We start from the raw sequence: 13,582 nt of genomic DNA on the forward strand, positions 1-13,582 counted from the left end.
ACACAAGCCACGAGCAATCCACTAGAGTGTCTTTTGGCTCTCCGCCGAGGAAAGGTCAAGAACCCCTCACAATCATCACGATCGAAGTCGGAGACAATCACCACCCTCCGCTCGACGATCCTCACTGCTCCAAGCCATCTAGGTGGCGACAACCACCAAGAGTAACAAGTGAATCCCGCAGCGAAACACGAACACCAAGTGCCTCTAGATGCAACACTCAAGCAATGCACTTGGATTCTCTCCTAATCTCACAAAGATGATGAATCAATGATAGAGATGAGTGGGAGGGCTTTGGCTAAGCTCATAAGGTTGCTATGTTAATGCAAATGGCCAAGAGAGTGAGCTTGAGCCAGCCATGAGGCTTAAATAGAAGCCCCCCACGAAATATAGCCGTTGTACCCCTTCACTAGGCACAACACGGGGTGACCGGACACTCCGGTCATATTGACCGGACGTTGGACCTCAGCGTCCGGTCACGCGATGCGTGCCATGTGTCCCCTCTCTTCAAATGTTGATCGCCCGATCTCAACGGTGAAGTGATGACCAGACATAGCAGCTCAAAGTGACCGGACGCTGAACCCCAGCGTCCGGTCACTTGGTGTTTCCCCTGTGCATGACCATGTCAGTGTGACCGGACGCAGCCAGCCAGTGTCCGATCGTTTCAGCGCTAGCGTCCGGTCGACGACCGATGCTGCGCTTCTTCTGCTGCTACTGACCGGACGCGCCGGTCCTTCAGAGACCAGCGTCCGGTCACTTACAGTGACCACGTTCACCTGAGTTTAGGGCGCCGGTGGCACCGTCGGACTATTTGCACTCTACGGGCGGACACTCCACCGGTGAAGTTTATAACCCTTGCTCAAATGTGCCAACCACCAAGTGTATCACCTTGTGCACATGTGTTAGCATATTTTCACAAATATTTTCAAGGGTGTTAGCACTCCACTAGATCCTAAATGCATATGTAATGAGTTAGAGCATCTAGTGGCACTTTGATAACTGCATTCTGATACGAGTTTCACCCCTCTTAATAGTATGACTATCGAACCTAAATATGATCACACTCTCTAAGTGTCTTGATCACCAAAACAAAATAGCTTCTACTATTTATACATTTACCTTGAGCCTTTTGTTTTTCTCTTTCTTTTTTTCAAGTCCAATCACTTGATCATCACCATGGCATCATCATCATCATGTCATGATCTTCATTTGCTTCACCACTTGGAATGTGCTACCTATGTCATGATCACTTGATAAACTAGGTTAGCACTTAGGGTTTCATCAATTCACCAAAACCAAACTAGAGCTTTCAACGGAGCTCTTTGATTACTTGGACTCATAGGCTGAGGAGGCTCAGATCGACATGTTCGCTCGAGTGTGGCTCTGTCACTTTCTTGGTGCTTTCCTCTTCCCAGACACCTCGGGCAACACCATCAGTTAGATCTTCCTTGAAATACTACGCCAGCTGTGGGAGAACATAGCGTCGTACAGCTGGGGTAGCACAGTCCTAGCATGGACATATCGACAGCTATGTGTTGCCTGCCATCGCACCTCAGGGTATGCGAACCTTGGAGGTTGCTCGTACCTACTCCAGGTTTGGTGTTGGGAACGATGGCCCGTTGGGAGGCCCCTTAGTACTGGTTTACCGGTAAGTACTTTGGTTCATTATATTCTTCGATATGGTTATATATGATGAGTTTATTAATGGCTAATTCATTATCGTGTTCAATGCAGCAATGGAACAGGCAGGATACACTCCCTACAGCTCTGTTTATCTGGACAAAATCAGAGTTAGTTAGAGGGAACGTGAGGCGCAAGTACAGGGAGTACACGGACGGTGTCGACATCTTGACACAACACCAGGTTACGCTCTCTTTACTATCATACATGTGTCTTGTTCGATCTACACTATATCATAGCCTAACTCAATTATGAAATGTCCTCTACGACCAGCACCATCGTCCAGTGGCTTTCCAAGTTGGTGACTGGGCACTCCTCCTGCTCCGGCAAGCGCCCCAGCAGCGGCACTGCCACGTACCACCACCACCGGCAAGCTCAAGCCCCGGTTTCGTCGGGCCGTATCGCGTCGGGGAGGTCATCAACGCCGTGGCTGTCCGGCTCGATCTTCCACCAGGGGGCCCCCCGCCTCCATGATGTGGTCCACGTTGGGGTGCAGTCAAGAAGTTCGTTGGCACGCCGCCTGCAACACCCCCCGGCACTGCCACCAACCCACAACGGCGCTATGGTGCCGGTGCCTGCGGCGGTCACCGCCGGTTCGGCTGGCTCGCGGGGTACGGCAGGGTGTTGGTCCAGTGGCAAGATGAGCCGGCGCATCGGCAAGCTGGGAGGACTACGACGACTTTCCGTGCTCGGTTCCCTGATTTCAGCTTCGAGGACGAGCTGGTCTTCGACGGCGGGAAGAGATGTCATGTGCGGGCGCACGTACGCCAGGCGCAGGCGAGCCCGCGACGTGCGCCGGGAGGCCGAGCGCGCAGCCAGGACGCAGGAAGGGCAGGCGAGTGGCTAGGAGGAAGTTAGCCACCTGATTAGTTGTTTTCCTTTGTTAGTTATTTCTTTGTTAAGATTAGTCCTACAATTAAGGAGAGCCTTCTCCTTCTGTTTGGGGCCGAGAGCCATATATGCTTGTATGGGAAACCAATTGAGGGCAAGCAAGAAGTTATCTCTAATCTACCTCTCTTCTCTGTAAGCCGACGGCTGAGGGCATAACCTCGGCCGGCGTGACGACGGCGGCTACGAGCTACGTAGCCGAGGTCCGGCCAGTCAAGGGTTTCGAGGCCCTTGACAGGCCATTAGAAAAATTAGTTCACATTTAGCCTATTATCGTACGATGACTAATTTTTACGCCCTGAGATCTAAACACCCCTTAGGCATGGCAACTGTGGAGTATTGTAACACGGGAAAAATCTTGTGCTATATTGCTATTGATTTGGTACTATACCTGTCACTAGAATAATTCGATGTTCACACAGTAATAAGCTAGCTTTACAGACTCAAAGTAGCTGCTGTTTATACTGACTGTCAAGCACAAATCATGATGAGTTGCACAAATCTGATAAGTAATAATTAATAACTCACACCTCTTCATTTCCGTTGGAAGCATCGGAAAATTGGAAACTTTCACAAAGTCTATTTCAGCTTTCAACAATGTTCTCCTATATAAATTATAAAACACATCTCCTTACTATTTGTCTTCTCTATTTCATATATATACTGGCCTTTAATCATGTTAAATATTGCTGGGTTTGTTGGATTATGACATTGAACAGTATCTGTATGGTCGTCCTTTGGAGTTTGGGTATTCCTTTATTTTTTGGAATATGATTATCTTAGGGGGTGCATGGAGTAATCTTGTTACTTTTGTTTCGGCCGTTCTGTCTTATGTTACGGTTAGCAGGTCTTGGAAGTCAATAATGTACAGAATCCAATGATTTGGCATTTGAAGTGAGGTATTTTATTTTATTTTGGTTCTTTTTGCTCCTGTATGCCCTCTTCATCATGGGCACTGGTATAGGATGTTACCAAATATAAATGTATTTCAAAGCTTAATTCACCCTTTGTTTTTTGTTTTTCTAGAACCTCCTTTTAACAAAGTTGTGGGTTGGTATCGCAAGACATGCTCATTTTGGGCTAAAACTTTAGTACCTTAGCTATGGACACATTACTTGATGAAAAGTTTTGAGTCTGTGAATTTTATTGATTGATGGGGCAATCTGATATAACCTCAAACTTCACAAAAGCACAACTTAGCTGTCAGAAGTCTGTAAAAATCTTATTCATTCTTTCTTTGTTGTCTGTGTACACCACGTTATTTGTTTACAAGTAACACAACAACTGGTAATATAGGAGTCATACTCTTCTAAGAAAGCAAGTGAAGAAACTTATCGTCCCTTTATGGACGATCTGTTCTGGGAACTGAATGATAGCTCAATTGGTAGAACCTCCAGTAGAGAGGCTCGCCACTTGCCAGCCAGCTCTCCTGAGAACTGGTTTCTGCGAGTTTTCTAGCCAGCCATGGTTGGGCACTCCTTAAAGGCGAAGCCAGGGTGAAGTCTTCTCCCTGTGGTCAAGTTCTTTTTTCCTTTTAAACGGTCTCAGTCCCTTGATAGCTTAGTTGCGATATACGGTACTTAGACACTTAATAATTGCATTTTTGTTGGATGTTCATATAAAATTTTAATGTGAATTAATAACAGTCATGTTAATCGGTCTGTAATGATTTGGTTTAATTTAAATTCAGAAAAGCACTCAGTTTGATTGGTTTGATGAACTATAAATTAAACTAAATATGATATTCTTCTTTTATTAGATGGAAATTCGAAGTGACCTAATGGATGCACATCTTTATGCTTTTAAGAGGTTAGTCTATATTTTTTTAAACCTTTTGTTATGTCTTGTTGGGTCATTCTTTTAAATATGCTCACACTCAAGCCATAATTTACTGCTGGTCACAGGACAATATTACAGGACGTATTGGAACAGAAGGAAGCATACCGTAGCATTAGACTTGAAGTCCTCCCGTATTTAGTTAGGAGTCAATTGGTATGCTCATGCTTAATAACATGTAAACATGTAACACTTTCATCTGAAGCAGTATTTAACTGTTGTAAACATGAACAGAGATCAGCTCCATCAGGTGGCAGTGGAACAGCAGTTGACGAAACTGGGAGCAGTGCTGTTCAGTCCAGTGGTAATTTGCAGTGTTTGTCGCAGCATCGTGTCATTGCATCATCTGCTTTCAAACAGAATGTACTATCAAGATCAAGTGGTGGACATAGGTGCTGTGCTTATATTGCTACTAAAAGCAAATACTGTCACCGCTTGAACTCAATTCAATCATATTGTGATATCAATCGAGATGTAAGGATTTCATTCTACAGGGAATTATTTTGTCACATGCACCACTATCGAATCATGATTAAGTTATTATTATTTTGTATTGAAGGTTATAGGGGAAGCTAGCCACCTGTCTGGTTATTCGTTCTCCGCACAAAACAATATCATCCACCCATCCTCTGTTCTTGGATCAAAGACTACAGTAAGTCTGCTGAAGTACTAGCAATCTAGCATCATGAGATGGTCGCCTGAAAATACAGAGAACATATCGTGAAATGAATTTAGGATGTGATTATGTTAGCTGCTACCATGTTGCGTATATATATGAAAATATTGATTTGTTTGCTTTAAGATAATATTGATCTTTCATTTGTGGGTTTTCAATATCAGTATGCTTCAGTTAAAATTGTGATTACTTTGCCATGTTGGCAAGCATTTAAAGAGGGATCATGACATGAAAGTACTTTTATTGAGAGATTAATAATGGTTTTTCATGTGACAAATCTAAGACTTTTTAATGCATGCCAATGATCAAACTTTACAATGTTTGGTTGCATGTCTTGATTATCTATTTGACTTCAGAGGAAAAGTGCTTTTGGTACATTAATAATGAGATTTTTTAATCCAATTCTGCATGATGTTTGATGTTTGAAATGGTTACAATTTCTATTTTGGCTTATTGTGTTGTATTTTATGTTTGTTTAGATAGGACCACATTGTATTCTTGCTGAGGGTTCACAGCTAGGTGACAAGTGTAGTGTGAAGCGATCCGTAATTGGTCGTCATTGCCGAATTGGTTCCAATGTAAAGGTAATTCCAGTGTGACTTGCTATTCCATTTTAATGATTTTTGTATGCTCTCGGTCAATGTTTTCAAGTCATCCAGTCGAACCTAGTCGCCATGGGACCGACTAGGACGATTAATCACGATTAATCGCTATTAATCGGATGACTTGTACAAGTCGACGGTACCCCTAATCAGTCAGCAGGGACCGATTAGGATGATTAATCGTGATTAATCACGATTAATCGGACGACTTGAAAACATTGCTCTCGGTAAAAAAAGTTACTACCTTGATATCATGCTAAAAGCTGTACTTGCTGGCTTATGTAGCAAAACTAGGAATTGGCATGTTGGGTGTGCATTACAGGGCACAGAAACTGGTTGTATTTGTAACCAGTAGTGTTCTTTTAGATCTAGCTTGCTTAGGCTTCAGTGCGTTCCTTAATATAACCTTCCCTGCAGAGGCATGGGTATCCATATTTCTATACTACTATTCTTCGCCATCATGCTGTATTCCTTGCAAAAGGAGTCAATGTTCATAAACCTTTCAAAGATTTTCTGTTAACTAGCAAGATGCAATTGATAATATACTAGATATGTGCCTGTGCGTTGCACCGGGTCACAAACTTTTGTCCACGTCACCAGGTCGCGGGTTCGAAGCAGCCTCTCCGCGGATTTTGCGTGGGGAAGGCTTGCCTCGGTTTTTCCTTCCCCAGACCCCACTCATGTGGGAGCCTCCGGCACTGGGTCTGCCCGACAGCGACGCACTTGGCCTGTGGCTTAGACATAGAAAATACAAAGCACATTCCCTGATCTTTATTATCATTTAATTTTCTTAATAGTCAAAAACTAAATCAAAAGACCTTCTGTCATGACATCTTTGGTGTGCTTTGGAAACCCAAGCATTACATAAGTTCTCCAAAAACCTAAAAAAAAACCAATAATAATTTCTCTTATCGTTTACTCCTGCAGTATACATGTAAATGTTTTAATCATTTAATAATTAATTTAATTACGCTTACAAAAGCATTTGCAAATGCTCCTTTCTTGTTTGAGTGGATCCCACTGCTAGCAGGGCAAGCCACTTACGGCTTGCGTGTTTGTTGAGCGGCGGCTCCTGCGTATTGCTTTCTAGTATTGGTAGTGTATTCATGTTTTTTATTTTCCAAGGAAAAAGAAGGTATATGGCATCAGCATGATGTCTCGGCTCCGTATTGCACCAGCTGTTTACACGGCATGCAACGGCCTGGGTTTGGACTCTGCATCGCAATGCATGAGGGCATGCACCATACGGCCTGGGGGCATGCGGGGCGGGCGTGGGGAGACAGCGCAGACGTGGGTTCGGTCTCGGTTCCATAGCCTGGGGTGCGCACGAAATAGCTGTGGATGAAACCTCCTCACGCTTTTTAGGTGGTAATAGATGTTTGTTCTCTGTAAGGAATCCTTTGTGATTGTCTTGCAGTTATATCTTGATGCTTAATTGAATTACTGTTTGGCCTTTTAGATATCCATGCCAGATTTAAGTTCCATTCTGGTTTAAAGCTTCTTTGTTTCCTTCTCATGAAAGAAATCATTTCCTGCAGATTGTCAACTCTGTTGTGATGAATCACGTTGTTATGGAAGATGGTTGCCACATCCAAGGTTCTGTTGTATGTAATAATGTTCAACTGCAAGAACGGGCTGTTCTGAAAGATTGCCAGGTACTCTCTTCTGTACTCCCTTTAGCAGAATTGGCCAGCAATATCTTCCGTTGTGTCATAGCCTTCCTAGGTTTATTTATTAGAAAAATAATCATTAGTGGCCAAAAGTTTGTTTTTTGGACTGTCAAGGTCTATAGTGATTTAATCTTGATCAGGAGTGGAGCTCCTTAGTTGCCCAGTGATGGTCTTATCATGTGGAGTGCAGCTGCTTACCAGTTTGTTAACTGAAATGGATGCAAAGCTTAAATTCATATTTATTTCTTCAATCTCCCATTTTTCAGGTTGGAGCTGGTTATATTGTGACTGCTGGCAGCGAGCACAAAGCAGAATCCCTAGCAAGAAAGTACAGTGAGCTTTGACTGTTTTGTTGGATCCTGAATGATTCTGTGTTCACTTGAGATGCACCCCTTCAGAGAAAAAAAGGGTAGCAGTTCTTGTCCAAAATTTATAAAATATGTCATTATGTACAACAGCACAGTTTTGATTGCAGTGTACCAGTGCGAAAGGTTTTGGTTGCTTATCTATCCTAACAGGCTGCTTGAGCAAGTTGCATGCTGTCTGACGAGTGACGACAATGGATTATAGTTAGGGCATGTTGTAGGGAGCTACGAGTACTTGTGTTTTTTGAGAGGCCAGGTTGTTGCGCCTATTATACCTTCGGAAATCGGAATGGTGGTGTCTTAGATGTGTTTGTTTGTGCTTGGTTGAGAGGGATAGATTTACCTCTGTTCTTTGTTTGGTTGGGGTGATCGGTTCAAATGGGACTCACCTATCAGTAGTGGACCAAAACCGTGAGCCACTCTAGTGCATGTGCGTCCTCTCTACGGTCTGCCCCGCGTGCATCACCCCTCACCCTAGATTCTTTTTTTAATTTTAACACTTTTTTAAAAATTAATTTTAAATTTAACACTGTCTGTTTTTTTTAAACTAATACTTTTGGTCGCGTCTATTGCTTTGATGTGGCCAAATGCCTGTACCGTGTCATGCATGGTGGCGCGGCAGCGGGCTGACGTGGCGACGACCGGAATCGCGATCGTTGACGTGGTAGGGCTCTGTCGCGCCACCGATTTTGACGCGGCAGTGTCGCGTCACGGAGCATGGCGCGGCTGGGCCAAATAAATATCGCGAGCGAGCCCGTCCGCCCGCACACACCCCTGCCCACCCGCTCGTCGCCGCGCATCGCTCGCTGCACGTGCCCTGCCGCCGCGCAGCGCCTGCCTAGGCTGCGCCACGAACGCCGGTGCGTCAAGGTCGCCCGCTCTTAAGGTACCTCCATCTTGATTTTATGTTATTTTGATTATTATTGTTTTAGGATAATTAGTGATTTAGGATAGTTAGTGTTTTATGATTGTTATTGATTTATGATAGTTTGTCAAATTTAAGATAGTTAATGATTTAGGATAGTTATGTTAGTGAATTTATTTGTGATTTACGTAGGTAGTTTTTAGGTTGAGGTTGTGTGTTCTAGTATAGTTAGGATTTTGGGTTTAGGGATTGATTATGTATTTATTATTTAGTTTATAGTTAGTTATTTAGTTAGGGATTTTGGGTATAGATACTAGTTTACAAATGTCGGTATTTACTAGTGCGTGATACGTCGATTTTGATGACTTCATGAAGTTTCGTCAAATGCTTATATTCCTAGTAAAGTTGTTTATGTTACTAGTGCGTGATATGTCTGTTAATGTTACTTTGAATATATACATGTGCTTTCATATTGTGTTCGTATTGCATAACAAGTTCAAATTTTGCAATGCTACATAATGTTAATTTGAATTTTGTTAATTTGAATACTCTAACGCTTAGTTTATCAATTTATAACAGTATGACCCCTTCCATGCAGCACCCGTTGTACCCCATTCTTGAGGTAGAGTACGACGACCAGCACCGAGCACACATCTTGAGTGACAACGACGCAGAGGTGGCCTTGCCTACTTTGAGGCCCCGCACACACACTAAGGCGTACCAGTGGGACGAGCGTTATGCGCCGTACATACAGCGTGTCGGCTTCCTCGGGCTTATCCATGTTGTCAACCACGGTCTTCCGCCCCTTGACCCAACACTACTTACTGTAGCTGTAGATAGATGCGAGTGCATTATTTGTGCGTAAACTTTCTTGTAACAAATTTGAGACAACTAACAGTTGTTCTATTCATATAACAGGTGGAGGCCTGAGACCCACATGTTCCACCTACCTTGTGGCGAAATAACCTTGACCATGCAGGACGTGAAGGCTATTTTTGGCCTTCGGTTGGGGGACTTCCAGTGACAGGGATAGTTGACAACGATTACTGTAGGGAACCGGTGGCTCAGTTTACTGGTTTTCTTCCACCGGACGATGAGGCTTCCAAGAAAAATAAGTGAGAAATTGAAGCCTATTTAATACTTGCATTGCTTTCATGTGGTCTCATTTTCTTTGGTAAATTTCAGAAAAACTTCCGGTGTTTCGTCGTCTGGATCACGGATGAAAGGTCCTAATGGCTAGAGAGAGGTGAATAGCCTATTAAAAATTTCTACAACAACACTTAATAAACTGGTTAGACAATTATAAGACGAAGCAAGTGTTGCGCTAGTCTACTAAAATAGCAAGCCACATACCACAATTCTAGTTTATAGAGTTTCTATCTACACAATAGCTATGACACTACACTAAGTTGGTGTGCTCTCAAAAGCTAACTAAAGAGCCACACTAACCAAACTAACAAGCTCTCATAACTAGCTACACTAAAGAGCTTGATAACTAGTTTGCGGTAATGTAATAAGAGTGAGCAATTTGTTTATACTGTCATGTCGAAGAAGGAGCCAATCAATCATAAGAATGAATACCAATGAAGGTCAATCACCTCGGAATCAAATGATGAACACAATGATTTTTACCGAGGTTCACTTGCTTGCCGATAAGCTACTCCTTGTTGTGGCGATTCACTCACTTGGAGGTTCACGAGTTAATTGGCATCACACGTCAAACCCTCAATAGAGTGCCGCACAACCAACATAAGATGAGGATCACACAAGCCACGAGCAATCCACTAGAGTGTCTTTTGGCTCTCCGCCGAGGAAAGGTCAAGAACCCCTCACAATCATCACGATCGAAGTCGGAGACAATCACCACCCTCCGCTCGACGATCCTCACTGCTCCAAGCCATCTAGGTGGCGACAACCACCAAGAGTAACAAGTGAATCCCGCAGCGAAACACGAACACCAAGTGCCTCTAGATGCAACACTCAAGCAATGCACTTGGATTCTCTCCTAATCTCACAAAGATGATGAATCAATGATAGAGATGAGTGGGAGGGCTTTGGCTAAGCTCATAAGGTTGCTATGTTAATGCAAATGGCCAAGAGAGTGAGCTTGAGCCAGCCATGAGGCTTAAATAGAAGCCCCCCACGAAATATAGCCGTTGTACCCCTTCACTAGGCACAACACGGGGTGACCGGACACTCCGGTCATATTGACCGGACGTTGGACCTCAGCGTCCGGTCACGCGATGCGTGCCATGTGTCCCCTCTCTTCAAATGTTGATCGCCCGATCTCAACGGTGAAGTGATGACCAGACATAGCAGCTCAAAGTGACCGGACGCTGAACCCCAGCGTCCGGTCACTTGGTGTTTCCCCTGTGCATGACCATGTCAGTGTGACCGGACGCAGCCAGCCAGTGTCCGATCGTTTCAGCGCTAGCGTCCGGTCGACGACCGATGCTGCGCTTCTTCTGCTGCTACTGACCGGACGCGCCGGTCCTTCAGAGACCAGCGTCCGGTCACTTACAGTGACCACGTTCACCTGAGTTTAGGGCGCCGGTGGCACCGTCGGACTATTTGCACTCTACGGGCGGACACTCCACCGGTGAAGTTTATAACCCTTGCTCAAATGTGCCAACCACCAAGTGTATCACCTTGTGCACATGTGTTAGCATATTTTCACAAATATTTTCAAGGGTGTTAGCACTCCACTAGATCCTAAATGCATATGTAATGAGTTAGAGCATCTAGTGGCACTTTGATAACTGCATTCTGATACGAGTTTCACCCCTCTTAATAGTATGACTATCGAACCTAAATATGATCACACTCTCTAAGTGTCTTGATCACCAAAACAAAATAGCTTCTACTATTTATACATTTACCTTGAGCCTTTTGTTTTTCTCTTTCTTTTTTTCAAGTCCAATCACTTGATCATCACCATGGCATCATCATCATCATGTCATGATCTTCATTTGCTTCACCACTTGGAATGTGCTACCTATGTCATGATCACTTGATAAACTAGGTTAGCACTTAGGGTTTCATCAATTCACCAAAACCAAACTAGAGCTTTCAACGGAGCTCTTTGATTACTTGGACTCATAGGCTGAGGAGGCTCAGATCGACATGTTCGCTCGAGTGTGGCTCTGTCACTTTCTTGGTGCTTTCCTCTTCCCAGACACCTCGGGCAACACCATCAGTTAGATCTTCCTTGAAATACTACGCCAGCTGTGGGAGAACATAGCGTCGTACAGCTGGGGTAGCACAGTCCTAGCATGGACATATCGACAGCTATGTGTTGCCTGCCATCGCACCTCAGGGTATGCGAACCTTGGAGGTTGCTCGTACCTACTCCAGGTTTGGTGTTGGGAACGATGGCCCGTTGGGAGGCCCCTTAGTACTGGTTTACCGGTAAGTACTTTGGTTCATTATATTCTTCGATATGGTTATATATGATGAGTTTATTAATGGCTAATTCATTATCGTGTTCAATGCAGCAATGGAACAGGCAGGATACACTCCCTACAGCTCTGTTTATCTGGACAAAATCAGAGTTAGTTAGAGGGAACGTGAGGCGCAAGTACAGGGAGTACACGGACGGTGTCGACATCTTGACACAACACCAGGTTACGCTCTCTTTACTATCATACATGTGTCTTGTTCGATCTACACTATATCATAGCCTAACTCAATTATGAAATGTCCAGGTGCATTGGTGTCCTTGGGATGCTCCGGAGCTCCAGTACTATCTCAGTCCTATCACTAGGGATGAGTCAGAGGAGTATCGCTGCAATGTCCCTCTTATTTTCTTCCATATGGTCGAGCTTCAGTTGCCCGTCAGGGTCTGCAGACGGTTTGGAAGAATGACAGGCTGCACGCCACCACTTTACTCCACCAACCAAGGATTGCACGGGTGTGTTATCAATTAATAACAAAGCTACAATTCAGAGGTGTGTGTGGTACAACTAACATCGTTTTATTGCAGGTATGACTGCAGGAAGAGGTACAAGACCAAGGATTGGCACATGACACACAACACGCACATCCACTTGTGGGAGACTAGGGAATGACAGCTGGTCCATGCGGGTCCTCCACACGACCAACACACCTTCGATAAGTACCTGCGCTGGCTTCACAGGTCTACGAGGACACATATCAAGCCCCCATACACTGAGGAGGTGATTGATGAGGACTCGGAGGAAGAAGTGATCGAAGATGTGTACGATGTTGCCACTAGAGAGGACACACAACTACAGAGAGCCCCGCTACAAAGATACATGGTAAGATACTTGAATGGTACAATTTGTTATCCATTTGGTATTAAGTATGTATACTAAAACTGTTCAACCACATTTCTATACCCAGGCGACACAATTGTCGCGGTTGTCCAACGAAGCAGCATTCCGGTTTCACGAGTCTAGAGGGCAGGGGCTAGGCGTTCTCAAGGCTTTTGGGGAGGTAAACATAAATTAGTCCGTTCCGAAATTGTTTCTTTAGTGTATATGCGTTTGGCACTAACTTTAACGTCTATTTATGCAGAAGGTGAAGAAGAGTTGTAGGAAGCTAGCTCAAAAGCTGAGCTGCATGGACGCTCCTTGTGAGGAACCGCCACTCCCGGCGCGGTCAGGTGACACGTCTTCAGCCTCTTTGAGGACACCAGCCGACTCTTCTCAGCCGGTGACATGTGCCACTTCCACGGTGCGTACACCACCACATCATAGCGCTGGGAAGGACCCTGCAACTGAGGACAACGACGACGACGATGACCTCCCAGGCTTCCGCAGACAGCACGACCAGTGGGACGATTGACCGTAGGACGAGATTGACATGTCTCGGCTAGGTGGTGCCTCGCTTGGTACCCAAGAAGCCTCACATGTACTAACAAAGGTAGTTTCTTTAAATACGTAGGCTACATGAACTAACGATCATAAAGAATTCTAAGTAATCGTACATATCATATACTTGCAGGGTACGAGCCATACACATCGGCGACGTGACCACACCGA

General features: G+C 44.5%; 1 protein-coding gene and 1 long non-coding RNA gene across 2 annotated transcripts; both read left to right on the forward strand.

Moving 5' to 3' along the window:
- Positions 1–3,446: 3,446 nt before the first annotated feature.
- LOC136538629 (uncharacterized) lies at positions 3,447–7,852 on the forward strand. The gene is made up of 8 exons (XM_066530591.1): positions 3,447–3,464; positions 4,325–4,374; positions 4,470–4,557; positions 4,636–4,875; positions 4,961–5,053; positions 5,557–5,661; positions 7,218–7,334; positions 7,616–7,852. The coding sequence occupies exons 2-8, from the start codon at positions 4,325–4,327 to the stop codon at positions 7,691–7,693; spliced, it is 771 nt and encodes a 256-aa protein (XP_066386688.1). The 5' UTR covers positions 3,447–3,464; the 3' UTR covers positions 7,694–7,852.
- A 3,381-nt stretch (positions 7,853–11,233) lies between these two features.
- On the forward strand, positions 11,234–12,663 carry LOC136538630 (uncharacterized). The gene is made up of 4 exons (XR_010779409.1): positions 11,234–11,987; positions 12,074–12,202; positions 12,284–12,489; positions 12,562–12,663. It is a non-coding gene; the product is annotated as an uncharacterized lncRNA (long non-coding RNA).
- Positions 12,664–13,582: the final 919 nt, after the last annotated feature.

The sequence above is a fragment of the Miscanthus floridulus genome, chromosome 2 (genome assembly GCF_019320115.1).
Source record: "Miscanthus floridulus cultivar M001 chromosome 2, ASM1932011v1, whole genome shotgun sequence".
Lineage (NCBI taxonomy): Eukaryota > Viridiplantae > Streptophyta > Magnoliopsida > Poales > Poaceae > Miscanthus > Miscanthus floridulus.